Here is a 20,664-nt window from a genome sequence, read left to right on the forward strand (position 1 = left end):
TTTGATGATAAAAATCTAGTGATGCAATTATCAGTTTTCACTTACCCATTTGTTGCAGACCTGGAGCGAGCCACAATTCGCTAGCTGGTTATTCTGGTTTCAATTCTGATCAGTATTTATACATGCTCTATCTATGTTACTACCGGCCTTATCAAATTTTGGTTCAGGTCGGACATGTCTGAACGATTGATTGATTTAAGTACTAATGATTTGGGGTCTCTCTGAATTGGGCCTCTTAATTCATATATTTTGTTGAACGACATGCACACACATCGAGGTTATCTATTGCACTCGTTAATTATTCTGCTGCTGTAGGCATGAGAGACCATGACACCTACTCTCTTATTTTGATTGGTTTGTGGTTTCATCAGTAATTTGATTCGTTGTGAATTACCGCCCACTTTCACAATGTTCTTGGAGAACTGCCATTAATTAGATAGCACAAAGATAGAGGTGGTGCATCTCTTAGAACTAGTGCAAAGCTATGCTCATAGGTCTCCGCCGGCGAGTAGCATGAACCGGCAGTCTTGTGCCATTGAGATCCTTAGAGGTTTGTTGTAACCGAAATTGGTCGGCGACCATCAGTGCAAGGTGATAGAGTGGTTTAGTAGAGAACCTGCTGGACATATGAAGGTGCAGCCGTTATCTGGTAGTAGCAATGAGAATTTACAAATCCACCCTCATCTTTCTCTTTTCTGGTTGCTGATGGACTCGTTGCAGCCATCCATTTCGTTTTAACATGGCACTTTCATGGCATCGATCAATTGCTTTAAGTCTGCGCTACTACTTTCGCAACAGAGAACACAAAATTTGCCCATCATCAGCAGAGGAAACAAAACGTGCTATGTAAGAAAATTTCACATAACAATCAGCAGCAACAATCACTACAAATCACCGGATTGGAAACTGAGTCCGAACTGCTATGAATCCTGTTTTCAGACACCAACAATCAAGATCCTACACGGTACCATTTTGCTACGAATAGCAGGAGCCAAACAAGTACTGAAAAACAAAAAGGAATAATTGCAATTTTTGATCCAGTGACATTCTTAAATTACAGAGAATACAGCATGCAACTTTCACCCTTGCCCTGTTACTATCCAGGGAGAAAAGATTCTTGCTTTTACTCCCAATAAAAAACAGGAAAGCAGCTAAATTGATGCACTTTTAGGAAGAGGAATGTGCAACATTCAGTTAGTAAAAACGATATGCAATGCATGCAGAAACAAGAACATCATCAATCATCTACATAGTAAAAATAGATAGCTAAACTCCAATTTTACTGTACAAACTGCTCCTCAAGTTATGTTGTGAAAAAGACATATTCAGTTTTGAGACACCAACAATAAAGATCCTACATAGCAACAAACCAGCTAAACTAGCATTCCACTACTACCCGCCCACTAGATTGGAAATTCAGTCACAACTGCCACATTTTCAGTTTTGAGAAAATGGCAGGCTACTTTGCCTTCTGCCTGTATGCAGTATGTGTTCATTTCTCTACTATGGACTATTGGCTTCTAGCTGCTTTATGTTCAGTTTTCACAGACAAACAATCAAGATCCTACAAAGTGACATTTGCTCATCCTCGGAAGAACTGCAGCAGTCAAACAAGTAGAGTAAAATGAACTGGCAAGCGATCGACGAGAACGGGCCTAGTAGGATTACTAGTTTATCAGTCATCAGCCGCATATATGGCCTACGCGATACAATGGCAAACATTGCCATGGACAGAATCAATCAGAGCCCAACCAAGGTCCAACCTTGGATCACTACCACACCAGTTCACTACCAAATCGCCAATGTCTAACCATGGTAAATACAGTATATATAGTACTCCAGGTTAAGGCGAGTATAGATAGATAATAAAGAGACGAAGGTGACCAAGTGAGTAATCAGCCACGGGAACCGGGGCTCCTGCTCGCCTTGACCTGCTTGTCGATGCGGAGACGGATGACGATCCCTCCTCCTTCCGGCGCCGGCACGTCGGACGGCACCGGCAGGTACCTGCCACCGGCGCCCATGGCCGCCTCCTCGGAGGGCACCGCGCAGCTCTCCACCTTGGCGTCCAGCATGAGGACGTCCATGTGGCCGGTGTCCGTGTCCACGGGCGCGTGCACCCACACCTTGCACCTGTACCACGACGCCGATGGGCCGTCCTCGTCCACGGCCGCGCTCACGCGCACCACCTTGACGCCGCGCTCGCTCGCCACGAGCAGGAACAGCCGCTCCCCGCCCTCCGCGGACAGCAGCCGCCGCCCCTGCATCTGGACCTCGAGCACGGAGCCGTACGCGATGTCGGTCACGGGCCAGGCGTGGCGCTCGGCGAGGTGGACGCGGAGAGCGGGCGGCGCACCGAGGAAGCCGCATCCGGGCTCCGGGCAGCGGCACGGCGCGTGCGGGCACACCAGCCGGTGGTCGCCCACCATGCAGTACACCACGGAGCTCCCGCAGCCGTACGCCTGGTTGGGGCAGGGCACCCTGACCGCCATGAGGTAGCGGTCCGCGCCCTCGTCGCGCTCGTACGCGCCGTCGCACGCCGGGCACTGGTTGGCCTGGTTCGCGGCGCAGGGGCCGCACGCCGCGTGCTTCGCCGGGCACTGCCCAAGAAGCAAATTATTGTGTGCGCGAGACGGAAGAAGGAGAATCAAGCAAGGAAACAAAGCAAAGATGGTCCATTTTACAGTACGTACCTGGAAGACGGGAGGTTTGAGCGGCAAGGAGCAGAGGGGGCAGTCCAGCAGGGACTTGTCGAAGTCGACGACGATCTCCACTCTCGGGGCGGCGGCGGCGGCGGCCACCATCACCGTCGCTGTTGTCTCCCCGTCTTCCTCCTTGAGCTGCACACCCTCCTCACCGAGAGGGACGCCGGCGTCTGGGGGCAACACCCAGTTCTCCTTGCCGCCGCGAGTGCGAACCATCGTGTTGCCGGCGCGGCGAAGAGGAGGGGAAGGGGAATTAATGCGGCCGTGAGGACTGATGGCAGGATAGACGAGGGGGCAGGGGAGGAGGATGGGGTGGTTGTTCAGGGCAGCAAATGGGTGTGCAGAGCTCTTTTACCTCAAATCGGCAACCATGGGTATCGGTGGTGGGGTGGTGGGGTGGGGTGGGGAGTGGCCACGTGAAGGAGAGACAGAGGCATCTTCCGCTCCTCCTTTCAATTTTTGATTTTTGAAACTTGGCCCGCCAAAACCTGGCTCGTGCACATTTCTTTTTTCTACTTCTTTTTGGGATTTCCGAATATTTCTATTCAGATTCTAGTTTCCCCCTAATTTCATTGGATTTAAACTTCGATTACGTGTTATTTTAAAAAAATCTTTTTAAAAATCCTTCATGTTCTTTTTTACTGTTTTTGTATTGTTTGATCGGACTGCCACATGTACAAAACTATTGTTGCTTCATCCAATAAACCACCTTCAGTTGAGCAAGGAACCTCTATCCAATTTCAAAAAACAAGAAATAATATTCTGTCTGATTTGCAGTTTTTCCACAAAGCAATGTTTAACCACTAGTTTTGGGGTGGAGAAAGATTTTTTGGGCATGCATGCGTCCTTTCTTTCTTTTTTTTGGGGGGGGGGGGGGGGGGGGTTCGCATCATCTGTGATCTCGTTGCGGACGTGCCACAACCGCCACATGGTCACCAAGATCACCATGCGGGGCGAGTCCGAAGGCGGCTCAAGCATATCGAATAGTCATTCAGGTTCGCTGTGACGGATGGACATGAGCGTTTTTTTCACCAAAACGGGAGAGAGATTTAGCTAGTTCATGGCTTAACATGACTACTCTTTTTTCTAATAGCATGCACCACAGTCTCTCTGTCTCCCTTCATCAAGGTTGCAATCTCCTAGATAATTGCAGCATATTGAGATCTATTAACTCAGGGATTGGAGATCATCGCAGCAGCTTCAGCACTATCCATCTCGATGATGAACGGAAGCGAGCTCCATTCCAATGCCAATGCATTTCCTTCTTTGCAAAGCCTCTAGTGTTGCATATGGAGCATTATCACATGTGAATAAGTGGCGGCATGAGGTAAAGATGATGCCGTCGGGACCATCATAGATCACCATGTTAGCCTACTTTGATGCCAATGCCAATGCATTTCCTACAGCCTTCACACGAGTCGGCCACTCATCCTTTTCTGGCGAAGCAGGCTCTCGCTTTATACATCACCATGACAAAAAAAGACACAAACTTCATCAAGATGCCACCCGTCTGTCCGTCTGCCGCCCACCATTAAGGACCTCACCGCCTGGCCTGTCCTTCGCCTGCTATTTAACCCCTAGGCCGGCAGCGCAGCCGCATCCATCCACCCATCTCGCTCTTTATCTCCTCTCCACACCACACCTGCCATGGCCTTCCCGAGCTCCTACTGCTTCGCCCGCGACATCAGCCTCGGCCGTTGGCGCTACCACCAGTATCAAGCGGATTTAGAGCCTTCCTACAAGGAGATCGATGAGGCGAAGTATGAGGTCTTTCGGCAAGAGCGAGGATGAAGGCGAGAACCGCTGGCGCTACCACCAGTATCAGGCGGATTTAGAGACCGCCTACAAGGAGATCGATGAGGCAAATGATGAGGTCTTTGACAAGAGCGAGGATGAAGGCGAGATCGCCAGCCCGACCGCACCCCACTGCCACGACCATGACGCTGGCATGTCCGTGAGCGCTGCTGGCAGCGAGGCAGAGTAGCCCATGGGAGGTCGCTGGCGCTTGTATCCCATGAGGGCCATCTCTCCTCTCCTCCCGTTGAAGCCAAGCTTTGCGGCCTCAACATCTTCGGCCGATTAGCTGCTTGCCGACGACGTGGAGGCGGATAGCTTCACCTCCCGACACTCATTCCACTACTACCCACCATATTGGAAATTCAGTCATAACTGCTACATTTCAGCTTTGAGGCACCAACAGTTAACAACCTAAATCCTAGCACGAACACCAGAAGGCGAGCAAGTATAGATGGAAATATTATAATTTATGCCAGCGAGTTAATCCACTGACATATGCCTCTTAAAATCTTAGAGAAAATGGCAGGCAACTTTCACCTGGTTTCTACATGCAGTATATGTTAAACTAGTATTGGAAATTGAGTCATATATGCTGCGTATTCAGTTTTTAGACACCATCAATCAAGATCCTACAAGGTGCCATTCGGTCATCCTTGCAAGAACTACAACAGTAAAAAAAGTGAGATGAACCTTTATATAAGAAAAGGCAAAAATGAAACACTTGCAATTTACGCCATTGAAATGTTGATCCACTGACATACCTATCTTTTAAGAGGAAACTGTGTGTTTTTTTACCTCGTCTGAGTGCATAATGTACTATAACCTACAACTAGACCCTACAACAATCGGAAAAGGCATAGACACGATATCATCGTAAGAAACTTTGCAAGAATTATGCCTCTTAAATTTCACAAAAAATGGCAGGCAAGTCTGCCTGTTGTCTATGAGCAATATGTTCTAATCTAGCACTAGAACATAATGGCGCGCGTTGCCGCGCTCATCCCTCAACAGTCATTTGTGGTTTAGTTGAATGCATATCATTCACATTTCTGAATGAATTATTAGTAGTACTAATCATGCATAGCTTGATCCAAAAAGCAGTAGGTATACACGTGAGCGTAATTGCCTGACCTTCCATGCCGATTCTTGGTACTTGAAGTAGCGTTAATGGCCAAGTTGCTCAGAAAGGCCCTTGATCAAGCATACCCTGACCTGGAGGCAACTAACATTCATCGATTCTTTTTTCCTTGTGATCTGTAAACCAGATACTACATTTGATTAGATAGGCAATGAATTAAGAGTGTGCAAACAAATTGCATCAGTTGGCTTGTATCTGCCTTCCCACCTGAACGCCACTTCTCCGTGCATAAACCGTTTTCTTAAAACAAAAACTTCATTAGTAAAACTGGATTTGTAGAAAAAGAGTAGTAGTATAGTTGGAATGGGTTAAGCAAATAATTCCTATCATGAGCCACGGTGACAGGAAGGATGAGCTGGGTACTGAAATAAATGAAATCAGAAGTTCAGAACATAGAGCCAACAGTGCATCTCTATCATCGGTGACTTTTTTTAAAAAACAAAAGAGAGTTCTGGAAGTTCCAAAAATACCAGCCTTAACAAATATAGTACTCACATATTCTTGCAAAACTGCACAGAATGTATTATTGCTACATATCCAACATCGCATGAAGTAAATAATTAAGATTTGCTTGATTATCAACTGGCCATGAAGCAACCTTAGAAAATTACTAATAGCACTAATAAAAATGCCTCTCGATAGCCCATAATTCAATACTTTGGATGACTCTGTATGTACCATAACTAATATGATGATCTGGCAACTGAAAGTTTGCTTACCAATGAGATGCATATATCTGACGTTTGACTACATGTACACTTGAATCCTTGCTACAATACTTCAATCTCCTGCGGATGGGGCTGATCCGCTACTTGCAGCTCTTCTCCGGCAGCTGGTTAGGTCTATTGCCCTGCTGATATTTATCGGCCGGACAAAGTAATCCCCGCCTTCTATCTACATGGGCGTGGGGCAGCGGCGGTGGGCTATCATTATCACCCTTACAATCTTAAAGAGTGATGAGATGAAGAGAAAAACACAGTATAGAAAAAAGAGCGGCATTAAGGCATATAGTAATAGCATACTTACACGTGCAGAGCTTCCAAGCCCTCCATTAGTTGGGATCCAAGATTCTTAGATCTGATACAAATCAGCATAAACCAGTTAGCAGTAAATTAGTAAATAAAGTCAATATAGCATATTGGGCGGGAAGCAAACAAAGATAGTCTCGTTGTTTGGATGCAACCCGGAACCTTGAGATGCCATGTGGTTCAATGAATACAGCACATCGCAAACGAAATTAGGTGATAGCAATGATAAGCAACCAATACATGTTTAAGATCCGCACGTGAAAACATGGTAGAGGACCAGAAGATTGGGACAGAGGGGACCGGAGTCCTCGAAGGAGCACCATCGTCGCGAAGCTCGCCCACGGCGGGACGCCGGCGCATCGAGGAGGGACAGAGAAACTACGATGGCGCAGGAGGAATAGAGAAACTGCGATGGGAGGGATAGCGCTCGAAACTGTACGACGTGGGCTGTTAGCAGCGAACTGGAAACAAGTGGGCCTTGCACGGCCCGATTAAGGAGAGAAAGACCAGGTCATTCCGTAGAGAAGCGGCCCGCGAGACGGTATGTGAGGCAAGCGGGCGAACTGAGACGACCAGCGCTAATCTGGATCATAGATTGAAAGATCTGACGGTTGAGACAATCAAATGGCTGTGGAGGCTCCTAACTAGTCTCGTTATACTGTTTCTCAATTTCTCTATTAGAGAGTAGAGACTAGATTTGAAACTGAGTCCTAGCTTCTACTTCAATTTTCACTTTTCACATACAAACAATCAAGAACCTACATACAAAGTGACATTTGTTCATCCTCGCAAAAACTGCAGCAGTCAAACAAGAAGCAAAATGAACAAGCAAGCGATCGACATGAACATGCCAGGTAGGATTACTAGTTACCACCCAGTCATCAGCCGCATAGTATGTGACACATAACACTCATTGTTGTGGATGAGGTGCAAATTTAATTAATTGGCATCATGTTTAACTACATTCATAACGACATATCCAAACAATTCAATAATTGGATTAAGGACTACAAGGTTCTGCCTATTGATGAGATAACTTACACACCAAGAGAGAAAATGATAATACTTATGATCAAGAGGAGAACATTTAGAGAGTTTCTTGGCAAGATGCTGCCTACTATCATTCAACAAATAAACAACAGAAGCAGAGGACTTGGTCATTAGAAGACTGGTAAATCCTCTGACAGAATGGCCGAGGTGAGGGATACTAGCAAAAATAATCTTAGACATATTGTGTGGAACATGGCTGCACTTGTCTTGAGTGGCAATACACATGACAACCTGGTGAGCATGCACTAGTTTTCTTATGGAAAGGATGAACTTGAAGTTGGACAACTAGGTGCATGGTAATTTCTCTCCTAACATGTTTAGGGCTGCTTAGAAGCCTGTTGTAGAACCCATCACACATCAGTGTCAATGGCCAAAAGTTGACCTTGGCTTCAAGCTATTTGCAACTACATTCAAGAGGGGTTCCGAGAGGAGCAGAGTGAATGGGATGAATAGTTGCTTGAAAGGTGGTACTGGGTCAAAGAGTATGAAAAAGGAGAAAGAAAAGAAACGAGTAGGTAGCAAAAATATATGCAACAGGTGTGATGAGTTGGGACATAGGCAACTGAAGTGCCCACTGAATGACACCAAAAATAGGTAGCCTTTCTTCTTCTTTGTAAATTAAATAAGGAAGATATTTAATTTGAGAAATATGAACTAACTTACATTTGGCAATGTATGAATGTGATGCAGGCCCAGGAGTACAAAGAAGGTGAAGGCTACCTTGGTGGATGTATGTGATGATCAAACAAATGATACTCCTAGAACTGACACCCCAATAACAACCAAAGAATGTCCATCATAATTGCACCAAGTTAGGAAAATGAACAATGAACAGTAATGTCATCCTATTATACTCGTTTTTTTGTAATTTTTCAGAATTTTCCAAACACTTCAAGATTTCACCCAAAATTTGGACAAATCTTGATAGAAATTTGAAATCTCGCTCTCTTTGGTCTTTGCGCAAAATCGGCTGAAACAGAACAATACTATGATTTTTTTCCTGTAACTTTTTCAGTTTTTTCTGGGCAGTTCATATTTCAGCCCAAAATTTGAAAAATAAAATGGGATAAGTATATTTTTCATCCCTGAACTCTCTGGAAAGTATGAAAATGGTCCCTCAACTGTAATACCGGCGAACATTAGTCCCTTGACTCAACAAAAGTAGTTTTCGTGCTGAGTTGGCGTGGTTTTGACCCGGCGTTGCCAACATGGCAATCTTCTTCCTTTCCATCTTTTAACTCATCTGAGCATTTCGTCGAGCAGTTGGCGTGCGCCAAGAAACAGAAGAAGGAGGTCGACGTGGAGCTTGCGGCGCCGCACGTACTGGGTGCAAGCTGTCGGGGAGGTGCGGCACAGCGAGGATCGCCTCCTCGCCGGTGAAGCGCACACGGCAGCACGCACAAACTTGCACATCACACCCACCAGCACACATACACTCGCACAGCACAGATGCACACGCACAACACAGACGCGCGCTGGCAGAGGGAGAGAGCACCGGCGGGTGCTCTTGCGCTCGTCCGCGCTACCATGGCGCGCGTAAGTTGGGAGTTGGTTCGAGCGCGGTCGTCGTGGCGATTCTCCGTCGGAAACGAGGTAGGCGAGGAGCTCTGGGGCGCGGGGTGGCTTTGGCCATCAAATTGAAGCGCTTTTGAATATGTCAGACGATGAGGGCGAGCTCTAGATTACATTGTGATGATTCTAACACCCATAGTCTTATTGTTGATCATGTTTTGCTCGTGAGAGGGGCTTACAATCTAAAGCTATTCCATTGTTGAAAAAAAAAGCTCTATCTGGATGTTCCACCCGAAATTTATGTATTTGTTATAAATATTATATTTTGTTAAACAGTCACTCCCGGTAACAATATATTTTGTTAAAAAGGATGCAAGTCATGGCGGCCGAAGCATCAAAGTATAAATGGAAACCGAGAACATGGCATAAGAAACATTGGTGGCGGTTGTTATTATGGTTCTTTGGGGCCTTATCACGGCGACTTTCTGACTGTCTATAATAATAAGGTTTGCCCGACTCCGGTGAGGGAGGGCGATGACGGTGGTGTGCCTTTGGCTCACTACAGTGGTTGTAGTCGTCGGTAGGCCAGGAAGAGGATAGATCAATCTACGCTTCTCTCATCAAGGAAATTAGGCATCTCTTGTCTCTTCGCAATTCTTGTATTACTCATGTTAATCGTATTTAGAATAATATTAGTGATAGTTTAGCTAAGTTTGCTAGAGATGAGGGCAGAACCATTGGTTAGGGTCTGGCCCTGAAGTTGCTTTGTCTTTAACTTTTGATGATTGTAAGCATCTTGTGGTTGAGTAATACAAGTTTTCACCCGTAAAAAAAAAGTCACAACATGGTCAAGGTCTCAAAAAGAAACGATGTCTACTACTTTGCCGGTCCGGTAGTCGTTCATGGAGAAATACCCAATGGTTTCCGGGGACATCTGTCTGCGGAATCTCACCGGTCAAGCCGTGGCTTTTAGTATATTACTTGGTCTTCTTTTGCCCTTTAACTGTACAAGCAGTCCATGTACTTGATCCGGTCCGACCTGTACGGGCTACCTCCCCACCCATCTCTGTGTCAAGCACTGTTCATGTCGAAATGCAGCAGTGCACAAACCGCGTCTGGCCCCTTCCCGGATGAGGAAGCAGATCCTCTAACATCCTCAAAGAATATCACGAAGCTACAATGAAATGCGTGTGTAAAACGAAAAAGGAATGTCAAGATACTGTAGCAATTACTATGCAGATTTACTGTAGCATGTACAAAAATAAATTACAAAATAATTTTATTACACCATAATTTTGTTTGTATGTAATTTTTGTAAATGTATACAATTGATTTGTAATTTGCAAATTAATTATAATCATTTTGGGCTTAACCATATAGATGTGAAGAAGGAATGTCATGGTTACTGTAGTTTACGTGACATTCTCAATGAAGAAGGAATGTCACGATTACTGTAGTTTACGTGACATTCCTTGAGAATGTTAGAGGATCCGGTTCCCCTGGATGATTGTTGTTCTTTACTTTGTACACCATCGAGACAAATGCATACACTTACAGATAAGCGACTTGATTACTCGCTGATGAATATGATTACTCCAGACATCATCTACGTAGTACTTTGGTTTCATATTCACCTGCCAAGGATTAGTACTAATAATAAATGACGCACTAGTTTCATTTATATTAACTGCCACATGACACTAAAAACTAATTATCTAGATTCATTTTTTCCCTTGCTATGAATATGACCTATGATAGCAAATAAATTCTGGCTTTCTCGCTATGAAGTTAATGCAGCTTCTTTTATTGTGAAAATTTATATACTATTGCGCAAGTTACTCCAATTTATTCTAAAAATAGTTAACTATTTTGAATTTTTGTTTAACCATTAAAAAAATCACCTTACAGGGTACATATTTCCCCAGGAAACATTGGGTTTTTCCCCACCAAAAACTTATTATATAATGTTACTGCAATATTCTCCCCCCGTTTAAACCAGCAACCTACACTTTTTCCATCATTTATTAATTACATTTTCCTTTGTTCTTATTAGTACATTTTTTTGGGGAATAACTAAATATTTCCCTTGTACTTCAGAAAATAAAATAGTAACAAAGACCACATGCAATAGATTTTGTAATTAAATATTAGACAATAAAGGAGATCCTATAGCCAATCACATGTTTTATCACTACACACGACGGGGATTGAGCAAGACAACTTCAATCAGACAATCATCACGGAAAAATAATTAATCTCATAGTTTCCTAGTTTCTTAAACCGACCAAAAAAACCGCAGACGCAGATTTCTTGTACTCGTTACAATGGTGTATGGGGACACCTACACCCTTGTACTACAAAAATCTGTAATTCCACAATAAGTCAATAGTTTCTGCAATTGTTTTTCCATATAATATCGATTTTTTATTGTAGTCATTGTAGATAATCAATAGAAAGAAATCTCCTTCTGACTACCTTTATCAAAGCAGTCTAATGTTTTTTCAATAAAAAATAATGAATAGTGAGCTATACTACGGGAAATCCCCTTTCGCTCCCACATGTATATACCCCCTATATGGGGATTATTTTATAAATAATTAAATAAAAAGTCAAAATAGTTCAAAAGTATTTTTAGATTAAACTTGACTTCACGAAGAAAAAACCTTGACTTCACAGCATAGAAGGGAAAATTTATTTGCTATTAAATGTCACTATTCACGCTATTTTGATTGAAAATTTGTCTTCTTTGGAAAGAAGTAAAAGAGAAAAATTCTTTTTGTGAAACTTCTCTCACTAGTACAATTAAAGGTCAAGTTTATTTCAAAAAAAAATTCATAAATTTTTGACTTTTTGTTGAATTTCTAATTTAGTTTTTCATTTAGGATACATATGTACAAAGAACCAAATTCCCCTCCGCTATACTACCAATTAATTTTTGTACTTATTTAATTAGTCCTGAATAAATCTATTTTTTATACTTATTTAATTAGTCCCTTTTTCCTGCCGATCTTTTCAAAACATGACAGTTTAGAGCAACTCCAACGGGCCGACCTAAACGGACGGCATTTTTGTCCGCTTTTTTATCCGTTTGGGTCGGCCGGCCGCCCGCCGTTTACCCTCTTTTAGTTTTGGGTCGGCAGTGCACCCAACGGGCCGACCCATTTTCATGTCCGCGCGCGTTTAACATCGTGCCGTCGCCCTGATTTTGACGCTCCAGCACGTGGGAAAGATTCGCGCGCTGGTTTTGGCGCTCCAGCGCGCGCCGCTGTCGGCGCTCGCTATAAAAGAAGGCGCTCCCTCCACACTCTGTCGGCCACCCACTCTCGCCGCCTCTACGCCACCATGTCGATCCGTCGCCTATGCGCTTCGGATTTTCGCGGAGTCCGCGAGCGCCGCTCCGGCGCCTTCTCCGCCGAGATCTGGTTTCGCGAGAAACGTCTCGTCCTCGGCACCGCATCGGCGACGTAGCAGACGAGCGAGTGTGTGAATCCAATGTGCCACCGACCAGCGGGCCCGGTGAGAAAAGAAAGCGAGCGCGCGCGCGTCCATCTTATGTCCGCGCTGACGCAAATCAGCCTCAAAAATGGGCCGGGAATGGGTCGACAGGCGGACGAAAGCGGACGCACGTCCATTTAGGTCGGCGCGTTGGACTGGCTTTTTTGTCCGCACCGACCCAAACGGACGGCCGCGAACGAAATGGGTCGCCCCATTAAAATTGCTCTTAGTTCATTTGTACCACACGCAAAGACATTCTTACGCGCCCACTTAACCAAGCTACGTTGACGACAGGCCTCTGGCAAAGACCTCGTTCTTGCAAAAAGGTGAAGTGTTCCTACAGTACAGCATTTATCCATGGATGATGGAAAGCGCGTCGTCCCTGCCGGCAGATCCTGTACCAACCTGTTCCACCGCCTAGTACAGCACTGTTCGTCAGGTTAATAATCAACTTTCCAACTTTCCCTTCAAACCGTATAGTCCCAGACGTTACTTTATCTGCCAATCGCGATGCACCTATTGACCCATTGGATAACCAGGACACATGTCCCCATAGACCGAATGTTCGCCTCCTTCACGTGGGTGGCTATTCCTGCACAGCACAGTATAGCACCACCCACATACCTTGCCATGTTCATGCCCGCCCACTGGCTCGGCCTGCACCAGCGCCAGCCCCCGGTTTGGGAAAAGAAGTATTCTCCACTTTGCCCGTTCGGAGGTCAGCTCAGCCGGCATCAACACGACAACAAGGAACTGACTGAGCTAGTGCTGGTACCTATCAAAAGCCTGTGGACTGTGGCTTGAGGCTCAACCCCAAGGGGAATATGTTGACAAGGCATGGCAAAGCTGGGCGAGGTGGTGGAGCCTTGGCTGTTTCAACGTGGATTGTTCATCTCTTCGTCGAGGCTAGAGCATTTAATTACAAGCGGAAACAGGAAGCCGAGAACATGGCGTGATTGACATTGACAGAAAGACAGACATGAAATGAGCTAAAAACACCTATGACTAAGTCACTATGCTTCTGTGGAGGCTTGTCCCTGTGAGGCCGTGACAAGGATTTTTCATCCTAGATGTCAGTCTAACTAAGGCCAATTCTTTTGAGGGTCCTAAAAAAATAAAAAAAAATAATGGTGTCCCTAGTACCGCCGGTGAAGGCCAGATAGGTTTTGACAAACCGTGGTGCTGTCATCGCAACGAGAGAACCAACCACGGGTCGAGTCAAAGCATCGGACTCAAATCCGACCCCTTAAATGGCTGCGGACGCGTTCGGGTCCGAACACCGGTTGATCAAGCCTCAAATTTCTTTTCTCACAATCAAACACCTTAATTAGCATATCTCAAATCCATATAAACTCATACAACTACGTAAACGATGCATTACACATCATCCGGCTACTACATTACAATATGCCATTGGAGTACCAAAATTTGGCATGTTTGACTATGGTGGAGAAGATCATCCCCGGTTTCCCTTGCCCTTCCCGGTGCCACCGTCGTCCTTCTCGAGAAAGTACCGGTCGAAGACACAGTTGGGATCGATACGGATCTACTCATCGTCGGAGTTGTTCTTCCTGTTGTTGTCCTCCTTCCCCTCCTTTGGTGGTAGTCCGGCCATGGCACGGATCACCAAATTCTGCTCTCAAACGAGGGCGCGCGTGAAATCCGGCCATGTTTGAATGAATTTCGCCTGGTTAGTTTGAATTGTTGTCAAAATATATGCGGCTGCGTTGGATGTCGTCCTCCCGCATCCGTGTCCACGAACTGGTCTCTCCCAGTTCGTGGATGAATGCGGGATAAAATTTGCGAGTTGCCAGAAGAGGAGGAAGTCATCCGCGTCCAAATTATGAAGAAGCGCCAACGAAGGAACACGCGTGTCCCTTCCAGATTGGAGGCGCTTGCACCACCTCCTCCCGTGGCTCCTGCTCAGCAGCGTGGGGTGACCATGACCTGACACCCACCGCGTCGGCCATCTCTGATGCCATGGACGACCAGCTCCACCGCTGGCCCACCATGCGCGGGTTCCACGCGGCGATGGGTGGCTCCTCCAGCATCTTCAGAAATATTGTTTTGTTTTTAGATCAACACGAAAGGCTCCCCGGCTCGATTAAACTAAGAAAAATGAGGGAGGAAATATGGTTTCCGGTATAAACTTGTGGTGCATAGTCTTTTTTCTTTTTGACAGAATTGTGGTACATATTCTTTACTGAATAACCTTTGGCATGGAAATTCTTGTCCACGAGGCACACAAAGAACCATACAACTCCCGTGTACCGCCGGACAGTCTCACAGACACGACAAGGAAAAGAAATGAATCACAGCCCACGGTCACGGGTCGAGATCCAAAAGGAAAGTTCAATACAGATACAAGCGCTCATATACACACGTATACACTCACCCTTATGAACGCACATACACACACCCTATCCTTATGAGCACCTTCGAAAGACTGAGTCGGTATATCATCTTGAGATTTACGAAGTCACCGTAGGCGCCTCGTCGTCGATGGGAACGTCTCCTCTCACTAAATGCGCATCGCTAGAAATCCTGAAATAAATCCAGGAATAAATGCGAGCACCAGGATTTGAACCCTGGTGGGCTGGGGATATGAAAGTGCGTTATATCAACTAGAGGGGGTGAATAGGCGATTTTTATGAATTCTTCACTGAAGAATTTCAGGGTGAGAAAATTCCTGAGTGAAGAACTACTTGCAGCGGAATAAGTATTCAGAAGTAAACCTAACAGAGCATGAGCATGGTCTTCATTAAGAAATGTAAACAAGCACAGAGTACAGAAAGCGTAAACACAGGATAAGACAAACGGACTGAAGAAATTGAACTAAGGAAATAGAGAAAGTCTTCAAACAGTTATGAACAAGCACACAACACAGATAAGAGGAAATGGAAGGGTTGAGGAAATAGAACCAGTAAGCTCGGTGAAGACAATGATTTGGTAGACCAGTTCCAACTGTTGTCTCAGTTGTACGTCTGGTTGGAGCGGCTGAGTATTTATACTCGAGGACACACAGTCCCGGACACCCAGTCAAGGACACTTAGTCCAAAACACCAAGTTCTCACCGTATTCCCCTTGAGCTAAGGTCACACAGATCTCGCCCAATTACTCATGGTAAGTCTTCAGATGACTTCCAAACCTTCACAGACTCAGTCACTCGGCTATCCACAATTTCCTCTTGGATGCTCTAGACCATGACGCCTAACCGTCTGGAAGATGCACAGTCTTCGAAGGTAACAAGCGTCGGATCCACGCAGGATCAATCTCTTCAGTGATGCTCAATCACTTGGGGTTTGTAGGTGTTTGAGTTTGGGTTTTCCTCACTTGATGATTTCCACTCAAAGTCCTCGGAGGATGGGATGCTCTCAAATGACAAGTGTCAGTTTCTCTCGGAGTAGCCAACCAGCTAGTGGTTATAGGGGGCGGCTATTTATAGCCTAGGGAGCAGCCCGACATGATAAGACATAAATGCCCTTCAATGATATGACCGTTAGGTGGGTAGATATTTTGGGACAACTGGCACATAGCACAGCAACGGTCGGAATTTTGAGTATCAAATCCTCAGGGCTATCATGTTCCTCACCGTGTAACCAATCCGCACTGGCGAATTCCTAACTCCTCAGTCAGAACAAATTACTCAAAGACCAGAAGAACTTCGTCTCTGTCACTGAAGAAATTGACCGAACTGTATGAGATTTCCAATGGCTTCACTCGAAGGGATTGATAGGTGTAGGATTTTGAGTTGAGCATCACATGGAAAATTTTTCTTAGTATTTCCTCGACCCCTTTAACAGTACGGTGTTTCCTATGACTCAAGAAAAAGAAAATAAAACTATGAAAACAAAAGTCTTCATACTTCATGTTCCTCAAATGAATACCAAGTCTTCAGGATTACATCAATTTCTTCACTTTCAAAGTCTTCAGAAATACAAAGTCTTCAGTTGAAGAACTTCATTTTTTGGGGTCGACTTTCTCTGTAAATATCAAACTCCTCATATACTTATAGACCTGTGTACACTCACAAACGCGTGAGTCCCTTAACCTATAAGTCTTCAGTACACCAAAATCACTAAGGGGCACTAGATGCACTTACAATCTCTCCCTTTTTGGTGATTGATGACAATATAGGTTAAGTTTTCAACGGGGATAAATATATGAAGTGTAAATACTGATATTGAGGAATTTGATTGCAAGATATAGAGGAACTCCCCCTGAAGATGTGCATAGTGAGGAATTTGCTTTTAAAGCAATGCACACTTTGAAGAGTAGAATTATGGAGATCTTCCCCTATATCTTGTAATTCATACCGCATTTAACATATAATATGAAGAATTTGAAATGCATGATGAAATATGGTGACTGATGTAATTCAGCATGCATGCATTAACATTAATGAGGAATAAACATGCAGAAAAACTCAGGCAAAATATTAGACCACCATAAAGTTTAAGGTTACAACTCGATCCAGCAAAGTCTTTGAAAGAATGAGAGTTGTAACTTTAAAAAAATGACCATATAGGTAGACCCGCTTGAAGACTCAAATTTATCCCCCTTTGTCATCGAATGACCAAAAGGATCGAAAATAAGGACTAACGCCCCTGAAGAATATCAAATTGATGGAGGAGCGCCAGCGTTGTTGGGGCCGTTTGTCATTGTAGGGCCAGCCGCAGTGTCGTCTAAGTCTTCATACTCGTCGATGTCGCGGGATGAAGAATAGGAGCTGGCCACCAAGGTAGGAACTTTGACCTTCTTGAATTTCTTCGGTGGAGGTGCAGACCAGTAAAAGTTCTCCTTGAGACCCATTTGCTTCAGATTTTCTTCACCATACAGACGTGATAAGACAGCCCAGGTGCGACCGAAAACTTCATGGAGGTAGTAATGGTTTTTCTTTACTGCATTATGTTTAGCAGTCATGTTGTGAAGAATTGAACCAAACTGACGCTTAACACATTTATTATTACGATCCACCTTCTGGTGAAGACTAAGAAGTAGCTCACGGTCAGTCATCACCCTGGGAGCTGTGGCTTGAGGATTTGACTTGGATGCATTTGCAGCAGAGTCATGAGTGGCAGAGTCATCATTGGTGGAATAAGATGCAGTTTTGTGAAACTGACCATCCAATGGACGAATGCCTTCATCAATGACAACATGTGCCTTCCCTTTTTCATCAGTTGAGGTATAAGTCTGCTTGAGGACTTCAATCGGGGGCAGGTAGCTGAGCTGATTCTGAAAACCAACCTTGTAGTTGAGTGAAGACCTTGTTCTGAGAAATCTCATAATCCAAGGAGCATAAGGCTTCAACTCAAACGGAGAGAGTGCAACATTTGTCAGAATCCTCATGAAGAAATCATATTAATTGACAGGAATGCTATGAATGATATTGAATAGCAGATTATTCATGATGCCAACTATTTCCTCATCAGATGAGTCGTGGCATTTGATAGGATTCATTGTACTCGTCAGAATGCGATAGACTGTTCTGGGCACATAGAGTAAGTCTTTCACGAGGAATTTGGTCCTTGGGGCTTGGCCGGGCTTCAGAGGCTTCATTAGAACTTGCATGTAATGAGCAATGAGTTTAGGTTCTTGGTACAGGCAGCGAGCTCCTTCACTGGGTGAACTGATGGGGAGGGATTTTCTTCAGGGATTTTTTACGATACATTATACTGCCGACTTTAACGAGAATCAGTCTTGATTTTAGCCCAAGGACATTCTGGTAATTTTAGGTAGTTCTTTCACATGTTATAGATTCTAATATAATAATGGTTCTAATTTATCCATACGCATATGAATACGTCTATCATGTGCGTCGCATGACTCCCTAGTCCTTGGCCACGACGACGCCGCACAAACAATTTCTTCACAATCCTACGCCGCATATCTGACTCCACCAGGCAACCGGCCGCCTGCCTCCGCCAGCTTCCCTTGCTACCCGTGTGATGGCAACACGTCCTGCCGCGTCGAGGAGTGCCGCGAGCTCAATCACGGCGTGCTTGCTTGGCCCCGTACTTCCTGCCATGAATCTTCTGCCGATGCGTTTGGCCGAGAGACGCGCGTTATGAAGCAGCCAGGGAACCAAGTGAAAGTATCGCGGTGCTCCCAGCTCAAAACGCACATTGAGAAAAAATGTTTTTAAATTTTCAAAAAAAGAAAAGAAAAATGTGAATGTTCACAATGAATGTGACTACAACCCCTAAAATTTTCAGATCCATACTCGAAACGCATATTGAGAAATAAAGATGTGAAATCTAGTATGAATAGTGTAAAAGGACAAAAGCAACATTGACACTATTCATATCTAGAATTACAAAAGCAGCATTGACACTATTCACATCTGGAATTACAAAAGCAGCATTTACACTATTCACATCTGACAACACTAGCGTGCTGTCACTTGCCTTCCCCTGCCTCGCGACCGTCGGGATTGCGGCATGGTCGCCCTTGTGTCTCTAACACCGTCCGGTTCCAGTGCACAAACACCATGGTTGCAGCATCCCCCACGTCACCGGCTCCGGCTGCCACCATCGTCGACTAGCACCGCCGTGTTGCAGCACAAAATCTAAGCAACAAAACCTCCCAATGTAGTTGAAGCAAAAAAGAAAACAGTTCCATCCAAAATTAACACCGGATCCGACAAATGATGACCGTGGTGGTAGCAATCGCCACTGCTGGTTCCGGCAAACGGTGACTACAGTCCCAACATTTGTGGCCGCCTCCTAACCTAGGGACACTGAATCATCGGCGAACCCACCACCCAAGACGACGCCACTGAGGCCGGCTTGTCCCAGAGGAAATCCCGATCTGAAGGAAGGAGGAAAACAAGCCCAACAGAAAAACCTGTGGGATTTGATGTGAACAATAGCTGACCAAGACAAGTAGGGGGAAGAAGCAGCCAGAGCCATCCTAGACACGACGGAGGACTGCAACCGCCGCCGAGAATGGGTGGTCGGACCCTAGTTGAAGCCACCCAGCTCTCCTGGCCGACCGTGCACACACTCAGGCCGAGGCATCCAATGGCCCTCATGCCCCAGATCTATGCGATTTGAAGCCCAAGCACTGCCCACCCGTTGATGTTCACCGGGTCAGCCACCCCGTCACCAGGAATGAACTCTGCTGCACTAGATAGACAACAGGAGCGCGCCACCCTTGCAACCGCAAGCAACACTCGAAGGAGGCCCCACCGCCGCCGCCGCCCTCAGGAGCCCGAGAGGCGAGCCTGGCAACCCTCTCAAGCGACGACGAGGTGGGCGAAGGAAAGGAGAGGTGTGGCGGAGACTGGACTAGTCGCAAAAATGCTAGTTGTACGAATAGTTACGGGGCTTTACAAACTCCTTCCAATTTACTAAACGTTCATCCCCCTGATTTTCATAGGGTGGGTCCGCTTCCACAACTAACCCCAATCATTAATGGCCACGTTGAATCAGCCCCCATAACACCCCGTAATCCTTCGTACGTGTAGCATTATTGGACTAGTCGCCACCCGAGTAGCCCCAGGGGAGCGACGCGGGGGCGAAAGGCCATCTTGATGCAACTATTATTTGTATTTAAAAAGATCCATATTTTGAATTGGTCGAGTAGGGCTTCCGTGGCTATATTGTAACTTCATAGGGAGTTTTTTTTTTGTGCGGAAAACTTCACGGGGAGTTGAAGTGGATGGGGCCAAAATTGAAGCCATTAAGAGTTGGCTGGCTAGAGTATTCTTGGGTGGACTGAGTTTTATCGACGTTTTGTCAAAGAATTCTGATAAAAATCATGTAAATCAAACATGGCCCTCCGAATCCGACATTATTCATTGATGCTAGCACATGTGTGTATTCATTCGACTTCTTTGTTTTTTTGGCAAAACTAAATCAATGAAAAACACTCATCTTCAACATCACAGATTGAGCACGTGCCTAGGATAGTTTGATGGTGTTTTACGAATCAATCA

General features: G+C 45.3%; 1 protein-coding gene across 1 annotated transcript; it reads right to left on the minus strand.

The window, feature by feature from the left end:
• Positions 1-1,642: 1,642 nt before the first annotated feature.
• LOC125547614 (E3 ubiquitin-protein ligase SINA-like 5) lies at positions 1,643-3,076 on the minus strand. The gene is made up of 2 exons (XM_048711434.1): positions 2,694-3,076; positions 1,643-2,600 (listed from the first exon to the last, which is right to left on the minus strand). Exons 1-2 carry the CDS (start codon positions 2,919-2,921, stop codon positions 1,896-1,898), a joined length of 933 nt encoding a protein of 310 aa, XP_048567391.1. The 5' UTR covers positions 2,922-3,076; the 3' UTR covers positions 1,643-1,895.
• Positions 3,077-20,664: the final 17,588 nt, after the last annotated feature.

This window comes from Triticum urartu, chromosome 3 (assembly GCF_003073215.2).
Source record: "Triticum urartu cultivar G1812 chromosome 3, Tu2.1, whole genome shotgun sequence".
Classification (NCBI taxonomy): Eukaryota; Viridiplantae; Streptophyta; class Magnoliopsida; order Poales; family Poaceae; genus Triticum; species Triticum urartu.

Bases quoted from the DNA above. Each gene is read 5' to 3' on its own strand.
- LOC125547614 (XM_048711434.1), bottom strand. From the start codon at position 2,921: ATGGTTCGCACTCGCGGCGGCAAGGAGAACTGGGTGTTGCCCCCAGAC. The intron at 2,601-2,693 runs GTACGTACTGTA...CTTCTTGGGCAG, and splicing joins TCAAACCTCCCGTCTTCCAG to TGCCCGGCGAAGCACGCGGC.